The 26,075-nt window shown below is 46.6% G+C and overlaps 1 protein-coding gene across 3 annotated transcripts in view; it reads right to left on the reverse strand.

Moving 5' to 3' along the window:
* LOC139264616 (cilia- and flagella-associated protein 69-like) overlaps positions 1 to 26,075 on the reverse strand; it is a 206,062-nt gene that overhangs the window by 40,557 nt on the left and 139,430 nt on the right. For all 3 annotated transcript variants that reach the window (XM_070881352.1, XM_070881354.1, XM_070881353.1), the window contains 2 exons: positions 9,751 to 9,888; positions 9,270 to 9,346 (listed from right to left, as the gene is read on the reverse strand). In XM_070881352.1, coding sequence (XP_070737453.1) covers positions 9,270 to 9,346; positions 9,751 to 9,888 — 215 coding nt within the window. The remainder of the gene's footprint in view (positions 1 to 9,269; positions 9,347 to 9,750; positions 9,889 to 26,075) is intronic.

Genomic DNA, 26,075 nt, shown 5'->3' on the forward strand with positions numbered 1-26,075 from the left:
AAAATGTTTTTAGTGGTTGTAGATGCGTACTCCAAATGGATTGAATATGTGATAATGTTGGCAAGCACGTCCGCTGCCATCATTGAAAGCCTACAGGCCATGTTTGCTACGTACGGCCTGCCTGATGTCCTTGTAAGTGACAATGGGCCGTGCTTTACCAGTGCCGAATTCAAGGAGCTCATGACCCGCAATGGGGTCAAACATATCATGTCGACCCTGTTTAAGCCACCGTCCAACGGTCAGGCAGAATGAGCAGTTCAAACAATCAAGCAGAGCTTGAAAAGTGTAACTGAAGGCTCACTGCAGACTCGCTTATCCCGAGTCCTGCTTAGTTACCGCACAAGACCCCACTCGCTCACCGGGATCCCTCCCGCTGAACTGCTCATGAAAAGGGCACTTATGACAAGGCTCTCGTTAGTCCACCCTGATCTACACGAGCAGGTAGAGAGCAGGCGGCTTCAACAGAATACATATCATGATCGCGCAAATGTGTCACGCGAAATTTAAGTAAGTGATGCTGTATTTGTGTTGAACTATGGACAAGGTCCCAAGTGGATTGCTCACACTGTTCTGGCCAAAGAGGGGAGTACGGTGTTTGTGGTCAAACTCGCAAATGGACTCACCTGCAGAAAACACTTGGACCAAACTCAGATTTACGGACTATCCAGAACAACCCACACTAGACCCTACCTTTTTTGACCCTCCAACACACAAGTGGCAACCGACCCAGCGGTTGACCACGAAGCAGAACCCATCACCCGCAGCAGCCCAGCAAAACTCACCATCCCCAGCAGTCCAGCAAGGCCAGCTGCGCAGCAGCCTAGCGAAGGCCCAACAAACGACTCACCAACACCAGCAGTTGCATCGAGACGATCAACCAGGGAAAGGAAGGCCCCAGATCGACTCACATTGTAAATAGTTACACTATTGACTTTGGGGGGAGGGGGAGGAAGCGTTGTTATGTATGTAAATCTGTAATTACCATGTCTAACCACCAGAGGTCTTATCCTCTGGAGTCCCAAGGGATCCCACAATCCCTTGGGAGCACCTGTATATAAGGAGGCCTCACAGGCTGGAGAGGCACTCTGAGATCTGCAATAAAGGACTACGGTCACACTTACTTTGAGCTTGCAGTACCTAGTCTGACTCTTTATTCAAGACATAACAGTAACCAACTGAAACTGCAGCTCATGAACCACACTATTCTCACTGCTGACCATTCTATTCGCCTCCATTTCCTCTGTGGTCCACCAATGTGATACCAGTTTTCTGGAGTTCCACTTCAATCCATGCCAACAAATTACTACATCTTGTACAATCCAATGGAACCTCCTCCTGTGCCTGCATGGTCACAGTCAGTTTGACCCACTGATCCATTCTTGATCCCCTCCTATTCATCACATAATCCTACAATAACATCATATTCATCTGAGGTGCACAATTCATATATACGCCAATGACATCCAACTTAATGGGCCGGAATTTGCACTTGCCCGTAGACTTTCTTTTTTACTATTTATTCGTTCCTGGGATGTGGGCGTCAGTGGCAAGGCCAACCTTTATTGCCCATCCCTAATTGCCCTTGAGAAGGTGGTGGTGAGCCGCCTTATACAACTGAGTGACTTGCTAGGCCATTTCAGAAAGCAGTTAAGAGTCAATCGCATTGCTGTGGGTCTAGAGTCAGACCAGGTAAAAGTGGCACATTATTGAACTGGATGGGCTTTTACAACAATGGGTGGGGTGGCTTGACCCATCCACCTCCACGGAGGTGTGTGGGGGACCTGACCCATCCACCTCCATGGCACGAACCTGGTATTGCAGTACTTCCAGGAACGGTGCAGTGGCTCTAGGCCTTTTGGCTAAGAGCATTGGCGCAGAGTGATCCTTGACGTGTGCAAGGTGACCTCTGGCGTTTGTGATTTGACAAAGAATTGGAACGATTGGCTACGAATTTTAAAAAAAAACAATCTGGTAGTTTCATCAGTAATTACCATTACTGATACCAGCTTTAAGTGCCATATTTATTTAAATAACTGAACTTAAATTCCCCAACTGCTGTGGTGGGATTTGAACTCATATCTCCAGATCATTAGTCCAGGCCTCTGGATTACAACCATTATGCTACCGTACCCATTTCTATGGGCTTTTGTGCAGCAAGTTCCTGTCAGTCAAGCATCCAAACAGTGCATCGCACACTACTGGTCATCTGGGAGCTGTGTGAACAGGACAAGCAACTATGTATTTGCTTAACCAATCAGAATGAAGGGCCAGATTTTTGGTTTTCGGTGAAAACGATAGTTTTACGCCAAAATTACTGTTTTCACTGCGCTATCATTTTTAGGCTGAACTTTCGGCCTTTACGTCTGCGGCAAAGGAAGTGTTGCATGACGATTTGCACGCAAACCGCGAGTTTCAGCAACTTTAGTCCGGGAGTGCTGCGAGAGAGGCCTTGGGGGGGGAAATTTTTTTTCCCAAAAAACATTCACAAAACCCTTAGCTACTAAAGCGTTGAAAAAATAATTAAAAAATAAAACCTTTAACTTACCTTTTTTGCAGGTTTTCAAACTTACCGCTGCTGGCAGGGCTGCACCGACAGGTTTGACCTGTCAGTATTCTGGGAACGGTGTATGGGTTGGGAGAATGCCGAAAGTACGACGCAAATGCAATCTGCGTTGTTGCATGTTGGCGCACCACTCCCTGGTGGTACTTGGAAGCGCCGTTGCAAATAGGTACCCGAGGATCCTGCCGACCAGGTTTTCGCCGCGGAAGGTCAAGTCGCGGCGAAAACCCGGTCGCAAAGTTGGTGAAAATCCGGCCTGAAGAATCATTAATGAGCAGCACAGTTAGAATCGTGAATAATGTCAGTTAGAATCGTGAAGTCAATGTCAAATCAGGTACAGAAAGCAAAATAAAGAGAGAAAGAAAGATTGGATTAAGAGAAAGACAAAAAGGAACAATTTAGTCTCCAACAATAATTAAAAGTTGAATGAATAAGACTCCACACTTGTAAAAGTTAATTTTCAGTACCAGAGAGATTTTTCGGAAGCAAGACTTATCACTCTGTTAAAAGATTACTTACACTGGAATGAACAAGCCCTAACTTTTTCTGCCGAGCTCAGTCCAAATCAGAGGTAAATATAGGAATTTCATGCCTTTAAATACATTTGAATGGGGAGCCAGATGGCGAGATACAGTTTTCAGGAAGCTTAAGGAGGAAAGTCGCATCTTGGATAGCAACTTCCAAACTTCTGCATTTACGCGTGTGCGATCGCCGGAAATTTGAACATGAATAACGGTGAATGCTGTTAGCCTCACCGTTATTTTTACAGGAAACTCCAGCCGATAGGTCTGTCACTATCATTGACTCTAAGGGGCAATTTTGCAAGGTTGGTATGGAGCATTGCTGGTTAAAGAGGAAATTAACGCAATAGTAAAGAAGGACATTGGCTTGGATGATGTGGAATCTGTATGGGTATAGCTGTGGAATTTCAAAGGGCAGAAAATGCTAGTGGGAGTTGTGTACAGAGCACCAAACAGTAGTAGTGAGGTTGGGAACAGCATCAAACAAGAAATTCGGGACGCATGCAATAAGGGTACAGCAGTTATCATGGGCGACTTTAATCTACATATAGATTCGGCTAACCAAACTGGTAGCAATAGGGTGGAGGAGGATTTCCTGGAGTGTATTAGGGATAGTTTTCGAGACCAATATGTCGCGGAACCAACGAGGGGACTGGCCATCCTAGACTGGGTGATGTGTAATGAGAAAGGGCTAATTAGCAATCTTGTTGTGCGAGGCCCCTTGGGGAAGAGTGACCATAATATGGTAGAATTCTTTATTAAGATGGAGAGTGACACAGTTAATTCAGAGACTAGGGTCCTCAACTTAGGGAAAGGTAACTTCGATGGTATGAGACGTGAATTGGCTAGAATAGACTGGCAAATGATACTTAAAGGGTTGACGGTGGATAGACAATGGCAAATATTTAAAGATCACATGGATGAACTTCAACAATTGTACATCCCTGTCTGGAGTAAAAATAAAACGGGGAAGGTGGCTCAAGCGTGGCTAGCAAGGGAAATTAAGGATAGTGTTAAATCCAAGGAAGAGGCATATAAATTGGCCAGAAAAAGCAGCAAACCTGAGGACTGGGAGAAATTTAGAATTCAGCAGAGGAGGACAAAGGGTTTAATTAGCAGGGGGAAAATAGAATATGAGTGGAAGCTTGCTGGGAACATAAAAACTGACTGCAAAAGCTTCTATAGATATGTGAAGAGAAAAAGATTAGTGAAGACAAACGTAGGTCCCTTGCAGCCAGAATCAGGTGAATTTATAATTGGGAACAAAGAAATGGCAGAACATAAAACATAGAAAATAGGTGCAGGAGTAGGCCATTCGGCCCTTCTAGCCTGCACCGCCATTCAATGAGTTCATGGCTGAACATGCAACTTCAGTACCCCATTCCTGCTATCTCGCCATACCCCTTGATCCCCCTAGTAGTAAGGACTTCACCTAACTCCTTTTTGAATATATTTAGTGAATTGGCCTCAACAACTTTCTGTGGTAGAGAATTCCACAGGTTCACCACTCTCTGGGTGAAGAAGTTTCTCCTCATCTCGGTCCTAAATGGCTTACCCCTTATCCTTAGGCTGTGACCCCTGGTTCTGGACTTCCCCAACATTGGGGACATTCTTCCTGCATCTAACCTGTCTAAACCCATCAGAATTTTAAACGTTTCTATGAGGTCCCCTCTCATTCTTCTGAACTCCAGTGAATACAAGCCCAGTTGATCCAGTCTTTCTTGATAGGTCAGTCCCGCCCTCCCGGGAATCACTCTGGTGAACCTTCGCTGCACTCCCTCAATAGCAAGAATGTCCTTCCTCAGGTTAGGAGACCAAAACTGTACACAATACTCCAGGTGTGGCCTCACCAAGGCCCTGTACAACTGTAGTAACAGCTCCCTGCCCCTGTACTCAAATCTCCTCGCTATGAAGGCCAACATGCCATTTGCTTTCTTAACCGCCTGCTGTACCTGCATGCCAACCTTCAATGACTGATGTACCATGACACCCAGGTCTCGTTGCACCTCCCCTTTTCCTAATCTGTCACCATTCAGATAATAGTCTGTCTCTCTGTTTTTACCACCAAAGTGGATAACCTCACATTTATCCACATTATACTTCATCTGCCATGCATTTGCCCACTCACCTAACCAATCCAAGTCGCTCTGCAGCCTCATAGCATCCTCCTCGCAGCTCACACTGCCACCCAATTTAGTGTCATCCGCAAATTTGGAGATACTACATTTAATCCCCTCGTCTAAATCATTAATGTACAGTGTAAACAGCTGGGGCCCCAGCACAGAACTTTGCGGTACCCCACTAGTCACTGCCTGCCATTCTGAAAAGTCCCCATTTACTCCTACTCTTTGCTTCCTGTCTGCCAACCAGTTCTCAATCCATGTCAGCACACTACCCCCAATCCCATGTGCTTTAACTTTGCACATTAATCTCTTGTGTGGGACCTTGTCGAAAGCCTTCTGAAAGTCCAAATATACCACATCAACTGGTTCTCCCTTGTCCACTCTACTGGAAACATCCTCAAAAAATTCCAGAAGATTTGTCAAGCATGATTTCCCTTTCACAAATCCATGCTGACTTGGACCTATCATGTCACCCCTTTCCAAATGCGCTGCTATGACATCCTTAATCATTGATTCCATCATTTTACCCACCACCGATGTCAGGCTGACCGGTCTATAATTCCCTGTTTTCTCTCTCCCTCCTTTTTTAAAAAGTGGGGTTACATTGGCTACCCTCCACTCGATAGGAACTGATCCAGAGTCAATTGAATGTTGGAAAATGACTGTCAATGCATCCGCTATTTCCAAGGCCACCTCCTTAAGTACTCTGGGATGCAGTCCATCAGGCCCTGGGGATTTATCGGCCTTCAATCCCATCAATTTCCCCAACACAATTTCCCGACTAATAAGGATTTCCCTCAGTTCCTCCTCCTTACTAGACTCTCTGACCCCTTTTATATCCGGAAGGTTGTTTGTGTCCTCCTTAGTGAATACCGAACCAAAGTACTTGTTCAATTGGTCTGCCATTTCTTTGTTCCCTGTTATGACTTCCCCTGATTCTGACTGCAGGGGACCTATGTTTGTCTTTACTAACCTTTTTCTCTTTACATATCTATAGAAACTTTTGCAATCCGTCTTAATGTTCCCTGCAAGCTTCCTCTCGTACTCCATTTTCCCTGCCCTAATCAAACCCTTTGTCCTCCTCTGCTGAGTTCTAAATTTCTCCCAGTCCCCGGGTTCGCTGCTATTTCTGGCAAATTTGTATGCCACTTCCTTGGCTTTAATACTATCCCTGATTTTCCTTGATAGCCACGGTTGAGCCACCTTCCCTTTTTTATTTTTACGCCAGACAGGAATATACAATTGTTGTAGTTCATCCATGCGGTCTCTAAATGTCTGCCATTGCCCATCCACAGTCTACAGTCAACCCCTTAAGTATCATTCGCCAATCTATCCTAGCCAATTCACGCCTCATACCTTCAAAGTTAGCCTTCTTTAAGTTCTGGACCATGGTCTCTGAATTAACTGTTTCATTCTCCATCCTAATGCAAAATTCCACCATATTATGGTCACTCTTCCCCAAGGGGCCTCGCACAACGAGATTGCTAATTAATCCTCTCTCATTACACAACACCCAGTCTAAGATGGCCTCCCCCCTAGTTGGTTCCTCGACATATTGGTCGAGAAAACCATCCCTTATGCACTCCAGGAAATCCTCCTCCACCGTATTGCTTCCAGTTTGGTTAACCCAATCTATGTGCATATTAAAGTCACCCATTATAACTGCATAAGAACAATTGAACAAATACTTTGGTTCTGTCTTCAGGAAGGAAGACACAAATAACCTTCCGGAAATACTAGGGGACCGAGGGTCTCGTGAGAAGGAGGAACTGAAGGAAATCCTTATTAGTCAGGAAATTGTGTTAGGGAAATTGATGAGATTGAAGGCCGATAAATACCCAGGGCCTATTAGTCTGCATCCCAGAGTACTTAAGGAAGTGCCCCTAGAAATAGTGGATGCATTGGTGATCATTTTCCAGCAGTCTATCGACTCTGGATCAGTTTCTATGGACTGGAGGGTAGCTAATGTAACACCACTTTTTAAGAAAGGAGGGAGAGAGAAAACGGGGAATTATAGACCGGTTAGCCTGACATCAGTAGTGGGGAAAATGTTGGAATCAATTATTAAAGATGAAATAGCAGCGCATTTGGAAAGCAGTGACAGGATCGGTCCAAGTCAGCATGGATTTATGAAAGGGAAATCATAGAAAATAGGTAAACATAAAAAATAGGTGCAGATGTAGGCCATTCGGCCCTTCGAGTCTGCACCAGTCATGCTTGACAAATCTTCTGGAATTTTTTGAGGATGTAACTAGTAGAGTGGACAAGGGAGAACCAGTGGATGTGGTGTATTTGGACTTTCAAAAGGCTTTTGACAAGATCCCACACAAGAGATTGGTGTGCAAAATTAAAGCACATGGTATAGTGGGTAATGTATTGACGTGGATAGAGAACTGGTTGGCAGACAGGAAGCAGAGAGTCGGGATGAACGGGTCCTTTTCAGAATGGCAGGCAGTGACTAGTGGGGTGCTGCAGGGCTCATTGCTGAGACCCCAGATATTTACAATGTACATGATTTAGATAAAGGAATTGAGTGTAATATCTCCAAGTTTGCAGATAACACTAAGCTGGGTGGCGGTGTGAGCTGTGAGGAGGACGCTAAGAGGCTGCAGGGTGACTTGGACAGATTAGTTGAGTGGGCAAATGCATGGCAGATGCAGTATAATGTGGATAAATGTGAGGTTATCCACTTTGGGGGCAAAAACACGAAGGCGGAATATTATCTGAATGGCGGCAGATTAGGAAAAGGAGAGGTGCAACGAGACCTGGGTGTCATGGTACATCAGTCATTGGAAGTTGGCATGCAGGTACAGCAGGTGGTGAAGAAGGCAAATGGTATGTTGGCCTTCATAGCTAGGGAATTTGGGTATAGGAGCAGTTGTACAGGGCCATGGTGAGGCCTCACCTGGAATATTGTGTTCAGTTTTGGTCTCCTAATCTGAGGAAGGACGTTCTTGCTATTGAGGGAGTGCAGCGAAGGTTCACCAGACTGATTCCCGGGATGGCAGGACTGACATATGAGGAGAGACTGGATCGACTGGGTCTGTATTCACTGGAGTTTAGAAGAATGAGAGGGGATCTCATAGAAACATATAAAATTCTGATGGGACTGGACTGGTTAGATGCAGGAAGAATGTTTTCAATGTTGGGGGAGTCCAGAACCAGGTGTCACAGTCTAAGGATAATGGGTAAGCCATTTAGGACCGAGATGAGGAGAAACTTCTTCACTCAGAGAGTTGTTAACCTGTGGAATTCTCTTCCATAGAGAGTTGTTGAGGCCAGTTCATTAGATATATTCAAGAGGGAGTTGGATATGGCCCTTATGGCTAAAGGGATCAAGGGGTATGGAGAGAAAGCAGGAAAGGGGTACTGAGGTGAATGATCAGCCATGATCTTATTGAATAGTGGTGCAGGCTTGAAGGGCCGAATGGCCTACTCCTGCACCTATTTTCTATGTTTCTATGTTTACACTGGAATGAACAAGTCCTAACTTTTTCTGGCGAGTTTAGTCCGAATCAGAGGTAAATACAGGAATTTCATGCTGTTCAATACATTTGAATAGGGAGCCAGACGGCAAGATGCAGTTTTCGGGAAGCTTATGGAGGAAAGTCGCATCTTGGATAGCAACTCCCAAACTTGTGCATTTACGCGTGTGCGATCGGCGGAAATTTGAACATGAATAACGGTGAGTGCTGTTAGCCTCACCGTTATTTTTACAGGAAACTCCGGCCCGATAGGTCTGTCACTATCATTGGCTCCAAGGGGCAATTTTGAAAGGTTGCACGGCTGGTGTGGAGGTTGCTTTTTTGGAAAATTACTGACCATGATTTTCTGGTTATTACAACTAATATGGGCAGTAGGAAACACTCCAAACTAATTTCACAGAATAACACTCGAGAAAGAATATATAAAACCTTTAGAACCCCATTACATTAATAATACAGTTCTTGTCTAATACTATTTCAAGAAAAGAGCCTTTACTATTTGTGTCAATCATGATATTTGCAAACTTGTTGCTGTATATTCGTATGTGGCAAATTTTCAGTAACTCTGAAATTACCTTACCTTGAAGTCCAGATATCGGTGAACAATGGCAAGTGTGACATAATCATGTGCAGACAAACCAGGTAGGTCTTCAAAACCTTATGAAAGATATATTTACAGAACATTTTAAAAATTAAATGATTATACTTTTTCTGTAGAATTTTTACATGATTATGCTTTAACTAATGTTTACTCTGTAAAACAAAACGCCTTTGGACATTTTTCTATATCAATGCAAGTTCGGAATGGAATCGGTGATACTGAATCTGGACAAATTTTATTATAATTATAATATCACTCTAGCACAACACATTTCAGATCTTAGTTTGCATCAAGATAGCTCTCATGTGCTGGTATTTGTACATACAGAGAGCATGTTATTGAACAGATTTTAATTATATATTTATCTCATTTTATAATTGGAATTTTGTAAGGATGTTCGATTTATTTTTATTTGCATGGCATGTTTAATGTGCTTGTAATAGCTTGATTGCATTCCTACCTAATTTACTGAAAATGGAATAAATCTTCACCCTTGGATTTCCGGAAACATCAGTCACTGCAGGACTGAGACGAACAGCTGGCAACGTGGTTATTCCGAGTTCTTCCTGGATTAGCCCAAGTAGAGGCTTTTTGACATCTAAATTGGTTGAACAATACAAGTTGAAACATGCAAAACATTTGCCCAAGAGTACATTTCTACATTACAATACAGTTGAATGGAGAAATTAAAAGCACAATGACTTGTTATGACTCCTTGCCCCATAGTTTTTCCTCCTCGGTTTTGCAAAGGAAAATGTGCCAATTCAGCCTATTTTAGGAATTACCTGAAGGCAGTGTGATTCTAGTTAGCGTGTCTCCTCCTTCATTCTCAAACAAAAATGTCAGTGTTTTGTAGAAAGAGACGTTATTATTTGAAGAGGATAGCCTTCTCCACTTAATATTTTTCAGTTTACTGAATCGCATGTCAGGAATACTAGAAATTTGAAAATTGACATACTAATTTCACATATGTAACTTTTTACACTTTAGATGCTGGCCGTTCTTAAAAAGGCATGGTCATGTTCATCAGTGGTACTTATTAAAGGCTATTGCCATGAAAAAAACTTTAAAACTCAAGAATTTTCAAGATTGGATTTCTACCCATAAACATGAAGGTCCCGAAATTCCAGTTGTGGCCAAGGCAGAAACCCAGAAGTTTTCTATTTTGGGACTTGCAAAATGAGGAGAAGCCGAGTTTTGTCCATTTTCCAGTGGCAGGGAGCAAGAGCAGATTTGCTCCCCGCCTTCCCTGCATCAAGGGGCATGTCTGGGTAGTTTTCAAGCTACACCAACAATTCCACCCATTACACTCTTAAAAGGTTTCAGTGACCTCTCACTGGCTGACAGCTGGCCTGCATCTGTTGAGACCTTTTAAAAGGCCTCAAACCTTACCTGGAAAGAGGAATCAATCCTGGAAGAGATCAAATGCCTTTTGTCAGCAGGCAGAATTGCTCCACTGGAAGCCAAAGACTTGCAAAGGCTCTTTTTTGGGGAGCTTAGAAAGGCCTTGCAGTATCTCAGGAGAGCAGCTGTGGGTCCTTGGAAGTGCCTATGCAAGTTACACCATCCCTATAGTTTGAAATGGGGTCTACAGGCATCAGCCTTTGGCAGCATTGCGTTGGTGGAGCAGGACCCCAAGAATTTCAGGACCATCGATGTAAAAGTCACACATAATAGAGGAAAGTCAAACAGACAATAAACAGAAGATACAACTCCTTAGGTTTTGTAGATAAAGAGAACAAAACGGTTCTGCTTAGAGAGGTCACTCTGGCAATTTGGCTGCTTAAAGTGCATAATTTGTTGGAAACGTTCAATGGAGAATTAAAACCCCCAGCAATTCCCACCTCAATCAACGTCCAAAGTTAAGTGGACCCTGGTGGGCAGTGAATGCCAAAACATGATGCATTTTAGCATCCCCACTTTGGAGATGGCAGAGCCCTTTTCTCCTGTTTCAAAAAAGACAAAAAGTGCCATGTAGAGCAAAGATGCTCAGTTAGTTACATAGAAGCAAACTGATCCAAGCAGCGGCTAATTGATATTATGAGGACAGCAATTTGGTAAAAACAGATTTGACTGAGACTATATTTAGGAAATTAAATTGGTACCAAATTTCAGAGTCATTCTATTCATCAGAATGTACATGAAAGTACAGTAATGACACCAGCTCATCAGGTATTACCAACAGGTGGAAATTATTTATTCAATACAAAATACTTAAACAAGGAGCTGCTCGCTTAAAAAGTAGGTAACATAGGGGCCAAGTTTCGGCCTGAGTTGCTCCTGTTTTTTTGGAGCAACTGCTTTAGAATGGAGTATCTTAGAAATTGCAATTCTCGGCATTTAGTTTGCTCCAGTTCTAGTCAGTTAGAACAGTTTCAGTTTGGAACAAATTTTTTTTTCAAAAGGGGGCGTGTCCAGCCACTTATGCCCGTTTTGAAAGTTTTGGCAGTGAAAACATACTCCAAACTAACTTAGAATGGAGTAAGTGAAGATTTTTGTACGCTCAGAAAAACCTTGTCTACACTTTAGAAAATCAGGCGTAGGGAAGGGCTGGGGGGAGGGGGGGTGTTTAAAGGGAAGTTTACAAACATTAAACACTTCAGTTTTACAAATAAAGTGCCATCATCAATAATAAATGATAAATACATCAATAAATCAATCAAAATAAATTAATAAAAAATTAAAAAAATTAAAAAATCAATAAATAAAACATTTTCTACTTACCGACTGCAGCACCGGGAGTCCTCCAACAGCGTGCTGGGAAGGCCCCTCCCCCCCCCCCAGTGTGTCTCTGTCAGTGTCTCTATCTCTCTGTCTGTCTGTCTGTGTGTGTCTCTCACTCTCTGTCTGTCAGTGTCTGTGTTTCTGACAGCGAGGGGTGGGGGAGGGGGAGAAGGGGGGTGGGGGGGGAGAGGCGGAGGAAGGAGGAGGGAGGGGGAGGAGGGGATGGGGAGGAGGGGGTGGGGAGGAGTGGGAGAGGAGGGGTGGGGAGGAGTGGGAGAGGAGGGGGGGAGGAGGGGGAGAGGAGGGGGGAAGGGGGGGGAGAGGGGAGCGAGGGGGAGAGGAGGGAAAGGGGAGGGAGGAAGGAGAGGAGAGGAGAGGGAGAGAAGGAGGCTGAACGGCCGGGCCCAAGACTTTGGGCTGGATTTACAGGTAGGTGGCGTCGGGACTTGGGTCCCGGGGGGGGGGGGGGTCGCGGAGATCGGGGGGGGTGGTGGGGGGTCGCGCAGATTGGGGGGGGGGGGGTCGTGGAGATGGGGGGGGGTGGTCGCGGAGATCGGGGGGGTCGCGGAGATTGGGGGGGGGGGAGAGAGAGAGTCGCGGAGGTCGGGGGGGAAGAGAGTCATGGAGGTCGGAGGTCGGGGGGAAGAGAGTGGCGGAGGTCGGGGGGGGGGAAAGAGTCGCGGAGGTCGGGGGGGGAAGAGAGTCATGGAGGTCGGAGGGAAGAGAGTTGCGGAGGTCGGGGGGGGGAAAGAGAGTCGTGGCGGTCGGAGGTTGGGGGAAGAGAGTCGCGGAGGTCGGAGGTCGGGAGGAAGAGAGTCGCGGAGGTCGGGGGGGGGGGGAGGAGAGTCGCGGAGGTCGAGGGGGAAGAGAGTCGTGGAGGTCGGAGGTCGGGGGGAAGAGAGTCACGGAGGTTGGTGGATGGGGAAGAAAGTCGCGGAGGTCGGGGGGGAGAGAGAGTCGCGGAGGTCGAGGGGGGGTAGAGAGAGTCGCGGAGGTCAGGGGGGCGGTGGGGGGGAGAGAGAGTTGCGGAGGTCGGGGGGGGGAAAGAGAGTCGCGGAGGTCGGGGGCAGGGGGGGGCCGAGAGAGAGTCGCGGAAGTCGGGGTGGGAGGGGAAGAGAGAGTCGCGGTGGTCGGGGAGGGAGGAAAGAGAGTCGCGGAGGTCGAGGGGGGGTAGAGAGAGTCGCGGAGGTCGGGGGGGTGGAGAGTCGCGGGGGGGGGGCGGAGCGGAGGTTGGGGCGGGGGTTGGTGAGCGGAGGTCGGGTCGCTGGGGGTGGTGGGGGGGGGGGGGAGTTGGGGGAGCGGAGGTCGGGTCGCCAGGGCGGGGTGGGGAGAGCGGGGGTCGAGTCCGGGGGCGGGAGTCAAGTTGGGTCCGGTCCAGTCGGGTGGGAGGTGAGCCTTATCCACGCAGCCCCAGTGAGGCCATTCGGCCAGGGCTAGGGGCTGCGTGCTTCGGGCCCATCCCACAGTTTTGGGCGCCTGGATAACACCAAACAAATTTCGCAGCATAAAAACGTTTCGGCAAGTACTGTACACAAAGTAACGTCATTTTCAGGCAGGAATGCATATGGCAGAACGTACACGCCGGCAGCTGCACGACCTCAGATGACCCAGAGTCCGCCAGCAATCGTTAATGCGCGGCAGTTAACACCTTGTTGGCGTTGTGGAGGTGATTATCGTGCCCATCAATGCCGCTCCAAACACTATGCGTGCAAAGGCTATGGAACAATGGGACACCTCCAGCGAATGTGCAGACGAGCTGCAAACCCTTCAAACCACCAGGTTGCAGAGGAAGATCGATCCATGGTGGATCAGGCTGAACTAGAGACTCGAACCGAGGAGGCAGAAGTGTACGGGGTACACACTTTCACCATGAAATGTCCACCGATCATGTTAAAAGTTGAACTGAACAGAATTCCAGTATCCGTGGAACTGGACACGGCTGCGAATCAGTCTATCATGAGCAAAAAGGCCTTCGACAGGCTATGGTGCAACAAGTCACACAGGCCCAAGCTTAGCCCCATTCACACCAAGCTAAGAACTTACACCAAAGAGCTGATCCCTGTTATTGGCAGCACAGAAGTAAAAGTCTCCTATGATGGAGCAGTACACGAGTTCCCACTATGGATTGTGCCAGGAGATGGCCCCACACTGTTTGGCAGAAGCTGGCTGGTAAAAATCTGCTGGAACTGGGACGACATCCAAGCACTTTCATCTGTCGGCGACGCCTCATGTGCCCAGGTTCTGAGCAGGTTCGTGTCGTTGTTTGAGCCAGGCATTGGAAGTTTCTCGGGGGCGAAGGTGCAAATCCACTTGGTTCCCGGTACACGGCCCATCCACCACAAGGCACGGGCGGTGCCATATATGATGCGTGAGAAAGTGGAAATTGAGCTGGACAGGCTGCAGCGAAAAGGCATCATCGCGCCGGTGGAGTTCAACGAGTGGGCCTGTCCGATTGTTCCGGTTCTGAAAGGCGACGGCACGGTCGGAATTTGTGGGGACTATAAAGTAATGATTAACCATTTTTCGCTACAGGACCAGTATCCGCTACCCAAGGCAGATGACCTATTTGCGACCCTGGCTGGAGGGAAGACGTTCACCAAGTTGGACCTGACCTTGGCCTACATGACGCAGGAGCTGGAGGAATCTTCGAAAGGCCTCACCTGCATCAACACGCACAAAGGTCTGTTCATCTACAACAGATGCCCATTTGGGATACGTTCAGTCGCGGCAATTTTCCAACGGAACATGGAGAGCCTGCTAAAGTCGGTTCCGTGCACCGTGGTCTTCCAGGATGACATACAGGTCACAGGTCGGGACACCATCGAACACTTGCAGAACCTGGAAGAGATTCTAAGTCGACTAGATCGCGTGGGACACAGGGTGAAACACTCGAAGTGTGTTTTTCTGGCGCCAGAGGTCGAATTCTTAGGAAGAAGAATCGCGGCAGACGGCATCAGACCCACCGACGCCAATACGGAGACCATCAAGAACGCGCCGAGACCACAGAACGTGACGGAGCTGCGGTCGTTCCTGGGACTCCTCAACTATTTCGGTAATTTCCTGCCTGGGTTAAGCACCTTGCTAGAACCCTTAATGTGCTACTGCGCAAGGGAGACGACTGAGTATGGGGGAAATCACAAGAGGCTGCTTTTGAGAAAGCCAGAAATCTCTAATGTTCCAACAAACTGTTGTTCTGTATAACTCATGTAAACGATTAGTGCTAACTTGCGATGCGTCGTCATACGGGGTCGGGTGTGTGTTACAACAGGCTAACGAATCGGGAACATTGCAACCGGTTGCCTATGCATCCAGGAGTTTGTCCAAGGCCGAAAGGGCCTACAGCATGATTGAAAAAGAGGCTCTGGCGTGCGTTTACGGGGTGAAAAAAATGCACCAGTACCAGTTTGTCTCAAGTTTGAGCTTGAAACTGACCACAAGCCGCACATATCGCTATTCTCAGAGAGCAAAGGGATTAACACCAATGCCTCTGCCCGCATCCAAAGATGGGCGCTCACGCTATCTGCATACAACTATGTAATCCGCCACAGACCAGGCACAGAGAACTGCGCTGATACTCTCAGTCGGCTACCATTGCCCACCACCGGGGTGGAAATGGCATAGCCTGCAGACTTGCTCTTGATGATGAATGCATTCGAAAACGAAAAGTCACCCGTTACGGCCCGCCAGATCAGGACCTGGACCAGACAGGATCCTTTACTGTCCCTGGTAAAAAAAACTGTGTCCTCCATGGGAGCTGGTCCAGCATCCCAGCGGAGATGCATGAATTGATCAAGCCGTTCCAGCGGCGCAAAGATGAAATATCCATACAGGCAGACTGTCTTTTGTGGGGTAATTGCGTGGTTTTGCCTAAGAAAGGCAGGGAAACGTTCATATGCGACCTATACAGTACCCACCCAGGCATAGTAATGATGAAAGCTATAGCCAGATCCCGTGTGTGGTGGCTCGGCATCGACTCAGACTTAGAGTCATGCGTGCGCCAATGCAACATTTGCTCTCAACTGAGCAATGCATCCAGAGAGGCACCGCTAAGTTTGTGGTCATGGCCCTCCAAGCCGTAGTCTAGGATCCACGATGACTTTGCGGGCTCATTCCCAGGTAAAATGTTCTTGGTTGTTGTGGATGCTTATTCAAAATGGATTGAATGTGTAATAATGTCTGTAAGTACATCCACTGCCACCATCAAAAGCCTACGAGCCATGTTTGCCACACACGGCCTGCCTGATGTCCTTGTCAGCGACAATGGGCCGTGTTTCACTAATGCTGAATTCAAGGAATTCATGACCCGCAATGGGATCAAGCACGTCACATCTGCCCCGTTCAAGCCCGCATCTAACGGCCCAGTCCAAACCATCAAGCAAAGCTTAAAACGTGTGTCGGAAGGCTTCCTGCAGACCCGTCTGTCCCGAGTGCTGCTCAGCTACCGCACCAGACCCCACTCGCTCATCGGAGTTCCCCCAGCCAAGCTGCTCATGAAAAGGCCGCTCAAAACAAGGCTCTCTCTCGTTCACCCTGATCTCCATGATCACGTCGAAGGCAGGCGGCATCAACAAAGCATGTACCATGATCGCGCAAACTTGTCATGCAATATTGAAGTCAATGACCCTGTATTTGTACTCAACTATGGACATGGTCCCAAATGGCTTGCTGGCACAATCATGGCCAAAGATGGGAGTAGGGTGTTTCAGGGCAAACTGGCCAATGGACTAACGTGCAGAAAGCATTTGGACCAAACCAAATTGCGATTCACAAACAGCCACGAGCAACGCAAAGAGGACACCACCAACTTCGACCCTCCAACACACACACAAGTGGCAACCGACATCATGGTTGACCACGAAGCCGAACTCACCATTCCCAGCAGCCCGGTAAGGCCAGCTGCCCAGCAGTCCAGCGAAGAACTAACCAACTCACCCACACCTGCATTTGTACCGAGACGATCGACAAGGGAGCGAAAAACCCCAGATCGTCTCAACCTGTAAATAATTGTACTATTGACTTTGGGAGGGAGTGATGTTATGTATGTAACCCTTGGTAACCTGTATCATACCACTACCAGAGGGCCTACCTGGGAGTCCCAAGGGATCCCAGCATCCCTTGGGAGCACTGTATATAAGCAGGCCTCCCATGCTGTACCAACACTCTGGAGTTTAATTAAAGGAGCTAAGGTCACACTTACTCATTGCATACAGTACTCAGTTGTATCACTTTATTATGAACGTATAGCGTCAATTTAACATTTTTTCTTAATCCCTTGTTTCCATTTTTCAGCATTTTCTTCACCGTGGTCGATCAGCCCTGTACTTTGCTAGGGTGCTTGGGGTTGATTGTCGTGGATTGTGGCTGCTGTTGGTGAACAGGGACCTTGTTTCAATGCAAAGCCTGCAGCAATGGCCCTTCCCTTTAAAGGAGGGAAGGAGCCTCTGTTCCCGGCAACACTGCCCTCGATATTGGGCAGCGCTGCACCACTACCGCCCCTCTTGCTGGCTTTAATGCTCCAAGGGAAGTGGTAGCACTTGATTTAGTGCTCCACTTCCTTCCTGGAGCGCTAAACCGGAAGTTCGCGTCGGAGTCCCTCGCACAGCTCCCGGTGATGCTTCTGCGCTAACACAAAAGTTAGGGGCGCTACGCAATTTCTCCCCCTAAATCATTTCCACTTAGCACTGATATTGAACTCCAGATCAAGAATCTGGCTCTTCAACACCCAAACTATTGGGTTGACTGGTGTATTCAGAACCATAATTAACTTAGCTTTTTGACTCAGGAAATATCAGTTATTATATGAGTTCAAGGCCCACTCCAAGATTTGAGCACATAATCTAGTTTGACACTTCAGTGCAGGACTGAGTGAGTGTTATTGTCAGTATCATTTGCATTAGACATTAAACTGAGACCTTGCCTACCTGTTCAAGTGATCATAAAAGGTCTTGTGGCATTCTTTGAAGAAACATCAGTAGTTCTCCCAGTGCCCTGGCCAAAATTCCATTCTCAACAAACACCACTAAAAACAAATCAACTAACCATTTGATGTTTGTGGGGCCTTGTTGTGCAAAATTGGCTGGCATTTTTGCCTACATATTAACATCGACAGCACTTAAAATGTAAATTCTTTGATTGTACAGCACTTTGGGATATCCTGAGGACATGATACCATGCTATAAAAATGCAAGTTCTTCCTTTCTATTGTGTTTGAAAAAATAATTTATTGGTTGTGATGTAGTTTGGAATGTCCTGGGGATATGATGTGTTGCAAAAATGGAAATTCTTTATGCTTGAAAGATTCCTAAAATACTTGGAAAAAAAACAAGCCTATTTTTTAATTCTATCAGTCCAAGATTGACTTGGGGACTTCACTTCCTGGGTTTTAAAACCAAACCTTACATTCATGTTACAGGACACTAGGACAGTCACCTTATTAGGAGAGCTCAGCTATAATTATAGCAGCAGCAAAACTCTTGTGACTTCTTAATTGGAACACAAAAAGCTGGAAAACAGGAATATGTTTTTTAAATAGTTTTTTTGCTGGCTGAAAATGTGAAAATGTATGTTTTGTAGTATTGTGCATATATAACTGGGAAACACAATCTGAAGGAAAATTAATAGAAATCATCCAATAGTTGCAAATAATGTTTTCTTTTGTGTGCATTAGATGATTCGAAGGACTGCCTATGATGATGATGAGATGATACAACAGCTGGAGCAGCTCTGAAATAGTCCTGTCCGATTATACTTTCCTTTGACATAAGTATATCACACTGAACTTACAAGGACAAAAACAATGTTGGTGATGTCAATGGTACAGTAAATGGTATGACACTGAAAAGTGTAGAGGAACAAAGGGACCTTGGAATGCAGGTCCACAGATCCCTAAAGGTAGCAGGCCAGGTAGATAAGGTGGTTAAGGCGGCATAGGGAATACTTGCTTTTATTAGTCGAGGCATGAAATACAAGAGCTTGAACTGTATAAAACACTGGTTAGACCGCAGCTGGAATACTGTGTGCAGTTCTGGTCACCACATTACAGGAAAGATGTGATTGGACTGGAAAGGGTGCTGAGGAGATTTACAAGAATGTTGCCTGGACTGGAGAATTTTGGCTATGAGGAAAGATTGGAGACACTGGGTCTGTTTTCTTTGGAACAGAGGAAGCTGATTGAGGTGTATAAAATTATGAGGGGCCTGGATAGAGTGGATAGGAAGGACCTGTTTCCCCTGGCAGAGGGGTCAACAACTAGGGAACATAGATTTAAAGTAATTGAGGGGAGGTTTAGAGGAGATATGAGGGGAAATTTCTTCACCCAGAGGATAGTGGGGGTCTGGAACTCACTGCTGAAAGGGTGGTAGAGGCAGATATCCTCACCACATTTAAAAAATACTTGGAAATTCATTTAAAGTGCCGTAACCTACAGGGCTACAGACCAAGAGCTGGAAAATGGGATTCGGATGGATAGCTCTTGGTCGGCTGGCGCGAACACGATGGGCCGAAATGGCCTCCTTCCGTGCTGTAAACTTCTATGATTCTATATCAGGGAACAAAGGAACTCCTCCTGGCCTACAAGCAGTGCCGCAAGGCACTTGCCTGTTCCATCCAGCAGTCCTCACCTCCCTTCAGCTGCTGGGTTTCCTGAGGCCCTGGAAGGCAAGTGTTAACGTTGGAACAGAGATAAAATCTTTGGCATGCAGCGTCATTAAAATATTTAAATGAGGGACCCGCCCCCTGAGAGCGGGTTGGTTGCCCACCACCATTAAAACCAGAAGTGAGCAGGTAGGGTTTGAAGTTTTTTAAATTTTAAATTCCCACCCAACTCAAACCCACCTGTTTTAGGGAGTTAAAATGATCCCCATTGCATCACTTGTTAATGATCTTTAGTACTGGAGTCTAAAATTCAGAGTGAACAGAAAAGTGTGGTACTGTCGCAGCCATTAGACAAACGTTAAAAGGGATGGAGTAATCACCATGCGCATGCCTTCGTCTGTTTTACATGTATTTTTCACATAGGCCCTTAGAACATCGGGCCCAAGTTGGGTCAGACTGTAGATAACAGAGATGTGGATGGGTGCTGTGATGTCTGGGAGCAGGTGGTTTATCTAGAGTCAAGGCTGTTGACTTTGCATGGGGTTGGGGGAGAGCCACCATATGGTGGGACAGAGAAGTTTGGTGAAGCTGTCGTTCTTTTTAAAATGTGTTTATTCTGTTATAAATTTTATTTTTGAGGCATAGATTGGAGTGGGTGATTGCCACAATATTTTAATGGTAAAATGTGGTGGTTTTTGTAACTCATCCGCTGTTCACTTTATTTTAATTTTGATCAAACAGTTTATTTTTAATGGAATGGAACAACTGGTTAATGGATTGGTATCTGTGATAGTTGAGGTTGCTCAGAGAACTTTGATGGAGACAGTGTGTTGGTTCACTGCATTGTGCACATGTGGATGGGACTGTTCATACATTGGGAAGATTAGGCAATAGCTAAAAATGTTGTCACTAAGAGTCTGCTTAATGACTCTTCCTGGCTGCAACTGAGGTTTAGCTGCCATTTTTTCAGATTCAGTCTCAGTGACTTCTTCTTCCAATATTTATTGCTGGGTCTCCCCTTCATGATAATGCCTCCCTGTGTGATAAAGTTCTGCAAAATACTACTATGACCTTTGAGATTGTGATCTGATGAACTGCAACCTGTCCCTGATCCATCCAAGAATGTGAATCTTTGTTTCAACATGCTGGTGGTAGATTCCATTATAATTCTGGTGGACAAGTGCCATTATAGATTACTATTCATTTGTTGGTGTTCGTATCAAAGGGTCATAAACCGGCTCTGAAGACCAAATCCTTGGTCACCGAGCAGCCATCAATCCAGTGCCCCCCTCCTTCAAATATTGGTTGCATAGTTGTTTGCCATAAAGTGAAGGTGTCATGCCACAGCTACCATGCGCTCAGCTACATACTTTTGTGTATATGGTCACAGATTACATGAATATCACAGATCAGCAATACATTAATGAAATGGAACCCTTTTCAGTTCATGAAGGCCAGGGGATTCATGATAGGGGCCTGGATAGCCATTTGCAAGTACCTACAACATCCTGCATTTTGGGGGAAAAATACAGTGCCATTTTGTACTGGTAGGGAATTTCCATGGGGAAAGTGATGAAATTGCATTCAAGCAAATAAGGTATTTCACCTTTTGTATGCATTAGTGCACTGCTAATGGACTAATTTGGTATACATCCCAGAGGAAGCTTGGAATTATCAAAGCTGTGGTCACCTTCATAGCTACCAAGAAAGCTATCCCTCTCACTGATCTTTATTGAAGATCAGGCTGGAGGAGAGGACATAATTCTTCAGAGAAGCGTAGCTGTAAGACAGATCCCCTCTGACATATCTAGGTAGCTGAGCCTACTGTCAGCTTGGTTCAATGGTAGCACACTCACCTCATATAAGGCAGTGGGTTCAAGGCCCACTTCAGGACTTGAGCACTTAAGCTAGACTGACACTTGAATGAATGCTGCATTGTCGGAGGTGCCATCTTTCAGATGAAACAATAAGCTGATACCCTATTTTCCTCTCAGGTCTATGTAAAAGATTCCATAGCACTATTCAAAGAGGAGTGGGGGAGTTCTCCCAGTGTCCTGGCCAAAATGTATCCCTCAAACAATACCACCAAAAACAGATTAAGTCTTGTTTTCCCTTGTGGTTGTATTGGTTGTCACATTTGCCTACAAAAATAGTGACTATTTTTTTTTAAAGTACTTAGTTGGCTGCAAAGTACTTTGGAACATCCCGAGAATATAAAATATACTATATAAATGCAAGTTATATCTTCCTTTTTTTTTTAAAGACCTGTTGGATTTTGGGTCTTATGGATTTAAAGTTAAAGTTAGCGCCTGAAAATAGTTTGCACCTTCGACTGCAAGTTTCGGCAAAAATGTAAGTTGGAGGAATGTTGGCATTAAGTCAGGCGTTACACAACAGACTTTGTGCGCCCGAACCGAAACTTACGCGGTTAAAGGAGGCGGCCATTTTGCGCATGCAGGCCTTAGTCCACGCAGTGGAGAGGAGGTGATACTCACTCCATCTTGCTGCCAGACCATTCCCACCTGCAGTTAAGAGTCTGTGGAGGGAGATAGCACAGGGGGTCTCTGCGTCAGACACTGTGCCCAGAATTGGGACACAATGTCGAAAAAAGTTCAATAACCTTACCAGTTTCATCAGGGTAAGTACCATTCACCTTTATGTATGCCTCTTTCCCTTCTAACATGAATCTCACACACTATGTTTAGTCTTTCATGCATATAGTCTCTTTCAAAAGTCTTGCTGTCTGTGGGGTTGGTTTCACAATGCATAAGAAAGATGAAGGCTTACTTCTGCACCCATTGCCTTCTAATGATCCATGCACATGAACTCACTAATTTACATCCTTCATCACAATACACTCCTGCTGCTGCTATTCTTTCAGAAAGATCACCTACAGCCCCAATGTTACATCTATCTAACCTCCTAACAATCGCTCACGAAGCTCATGCAACATCCAAACAGACTGAACAGAAGCCACTAGAATATTCACACAATCTCACCTATTGGGTAGTGAGGGAATTTAAATGGATAGGACGCCTGAAGTGACTGCATTGAGACCTATAATGAAGTAGCAGCGTGCCTTCAAATGAACATGTGCAATGCCACCTTCCTCCTGTCACCTTGCCCCCTCCCCTGCTGCTAACCACACGTATGTGTTTTTGTGCTTGCAGAAGATCAGCCACAATCGCGCCAGCCTTCCTGAGACGCATCAACCTCAGGCCATGGAGGTCATGATGAGGCTGTGGACACAACAAACATGACCGAGTGGCAGAGCCCATCAGTTGCCCGTTCTCAACATTCCTCATCCGGCTGCAATGAGATTTTTCAGGGGTTTGTGTCTTCGGAGTCTTCTGGCCCCAGTCGCCTACAGCAACGCAGCGTGAAAGGGCAATCTGGCAGGCCAGCTCTCCAGAGGGTGAGCCGGCAAAGTCGGTCTGCTGAACGACAGGCAGACATGGAACTGGATTTGGTAGAAATGTCCAGAGAAAACACCGTGAGCTTCTGGATGCATTGGGATGGATCCCAGAGAGCATCAACAAGCTTACTGCACGTGTTGCGGAGCCAACGTCATGGATTGTCAATGCAACTCAGGAGTCCAGTGAGGCCATCATTGCCCACACACAGAGGCTAGTGGCCTCGAGCAGCAACAGTTGCGTTCCAGAGTGTATGGCGTGCCCTTGATAACGTCGCAGCGTCGGGCGCATCGCAGGCACAAGCTATGCTTCAGCTTGGTGAAGTAATGCAGTCGATGACTACTGCCATCCTCTTTGCGTTCCCCACTGTCCAATGGGGAAGGACGGTGCTGAAGTAGACCAGCAAGTTGTTGAGGCCCAGCCCCATTGGGAAGTCAGAGGCTCCCAGGAAATGGAAGGTGTTGTCCTTCCTCAGGATGACAGCATGCTGGCTCTCACCACTGACTCACCAACCATGCACCATACGTGGTTGACACCCCAACCACCAGTGACTGCTTCTGCCGATGATAAGGTGCAGCAGTCCATAGTTGGGCCTTCCAAGTCATTGTCAGATGCCGTCTGCGTTGTCTGCCCCTCACAGTAGCCCTCCAGCAGCCTTGTTGAAGGCACTGAAGCCTCATTGAGGAGGAATAGCAGGCCTGGGAGGGAGCTGAAGGAAAGGCCGGGTGGGGGGGGGAAGAGTGTGGCATAGAGCCATTAAGGGCTGGCACAAGCTCATGCAGAATTGTTCAAAGTGTAATTAGTTGTGCGTTAAGAAATGGCTTATTTTTGCAGGAAACAGTTTTCGTTAAATCACTGTATCATTTTGGGTTGTTTGATGTTTATAAAAATGTTTTTTTGGACCTTTGCCATTGGTGTCTTGTGACTCATTGCAGAATTCAGTGTAGATGAGCCGTCATGGTGTCACAGAGTCGCGAGTCAAAGCTGCAACCCCACCTTCCCTATTCAAGCAAACCGGTCAATGATGAGTTGGTGATGTAAGGCTCTTACTGCGGTCGCATGTCCACGCTGCCTCCACTGTGGTTGCGGTGGTTCCGCAATGGGTTCCTTGCCAGGCTCGTCTTCCTCCTCCTCCTTTTCCTGAGGTGGTCCTGCAATCTCCACTGTCAATGCCTGGCTCCTCACGATGGCTACGTTGGGTCGCATGCAGCACACCACAATTAATTTGGAGACATGTTGAGGAGTATTGAAGGCTGCCTCCGGAGTGGTCCAGGCATCTGCTGCTCGGCTTCTGTGGTGGGGTTCCGGAGGGGGTGTCATGAGCCAGGTGGCCAAGCCGTAACCTTTGTCCCCGATCAGCCAGCCCTGCCTTTGTCTTTGTCGCTGAAACATTCGTGACACACTGCTCTCATGCAAGATGAAAGCACCATGTGCGCTCCCTGAATAGCGGGCATTCACTGTGAGGATGTGCTGTGTGTAGTCGCAGACTAGCTGTACGTTTAGGGAGTGGTATCTCTTTCGTTTTCTGAAGACCCCTGCATTGTGTGATGCTGCTCGCAAGGCGACGTGTGTGCAGTCAATGGTTCTTTGAACCTTGGGGAAGCTTGCAATTCTTCCAAACCCTAAAGCCCTCGCATTCTGGCTGTCCCTGCTCATTGGGAACTTTATGAAATCCATTCTGCATGCGTATAGTGCCCTTGTAATCTGGCAAATTCAGCAATGTGCAGTGTGTTGAGAGCTGCTGCATATGTCCCCTGCCGTTGCCTGGAAGGAGCTGGAGGCATAGAAGGCCTTCGCCACAGTCACCTTCACCTCGACGGGCAGCGCAGTCCTGTTGGCACTAGTAGGTTATAGGTCTATCTGTAGGAGCTAGCATATCTCTGTCAGCACTTCTTTTTGGAAGTGCAGCTTTCTAACGCACTGTGCCTCAGAGAGCTGGAGGTATGAGTGATGTTCCCTGTAAACTTGTGGGGGGGTAAGGCCTCCTCCCCATACATCTGCGACCTCTTCGAATCCGTGGGCCAACATGGCCAAGAACCATTCTTCCAGCTTGAAGCCGCCTGCCAATAGCAACCAGCATGATACGCTGGCGAACTAGTATTGCCCCCATTGAAATCTCTCACTGACCTTGTAAGCAAAGTGTCATGGCACATAAAAGGGCCGTTTGCAACTCGGAGCCTCACACAGCATTCTGCGCACAACCGTAGCGGTCACTGACAGCTGCAATATAAGATCCTCCAGCCTCCGTTTAAATATGCACCTGCTGCACCCTGGGACCGCCTGGGTTTTTTCAGGTGTTTCCTGGGGCGGGCGTTAAATGAGGCGTTAATGCCGAAAATTCCATCTAGGGCACTAGCGCAGCTTTGCACAACGATTGACATCATCATCGTCATCATCATGCTAAAAACGGAGGGTGGGGCGCAAACCAATAGCTGAATCTTTCAGCCGGTGCTATATCCTGGACACACAGATAACGCCCCAAAACAGTATTTAACGTCCCGCCGGGGTGCTAACCGAGGCGCAAATGAGCCGAAAATCCAGCCCATAGGTCCGGATAGCCTTAAATATAAAACATTTTGGGAAACAGTACATGAGTAATTTGAGACTTGAGATGTGGTAAGTATAGCATGCTTGGGAGGAAAAGGTGACTTTGGGCCTATGATTCCCAAAGCTCTCTACCGCTGGGGTTTTCCTTGTATCATTTCTGGATCTGTTGGAGGCTAACTGATGGCAAATGATTGCCATGATTAATCAACAAGTCCATTATCGGTGTATCACATAACTATCGGGCTGGTAGAACGTGAACGAGATCAACCGTGGTCTTTTTTTGTCTAACAATTCTTATGTTCCTATAAATGGATCTGACTCTGATCTCACTTCAAGCTCTCCACTTCCTCCTAGAAAACCTGTAGAAAAAGAGGAACACCCAGAAGATATGCCACCTTATGGATTTTGGTAGCTGCAACTAAAATTCAAGCACCCAAAAGGCCAGAAAATGCAAGGGTAATTTTAAAAATTGGAAAAGCTAAGGCAAGAACAAGTGCAAGGATAGTAA

The sequence above is a fragment of the Pristiophorus japonicus genome, chromosome 5 (genome assembly GCF_044704955.1).
Source record: "Pristiophorus japonicus isolate sPriJap1 chromosome 5, sPriJap1.hap1, whole genome shotgun sequence".
In the NCBI taxonomy this organism is placed as follows: Eukaryota; Metazoa; Chordata; class Chondrichthyes; family Pristiophoridae; genus Pristiophorus; species Pristiophorus japonicus.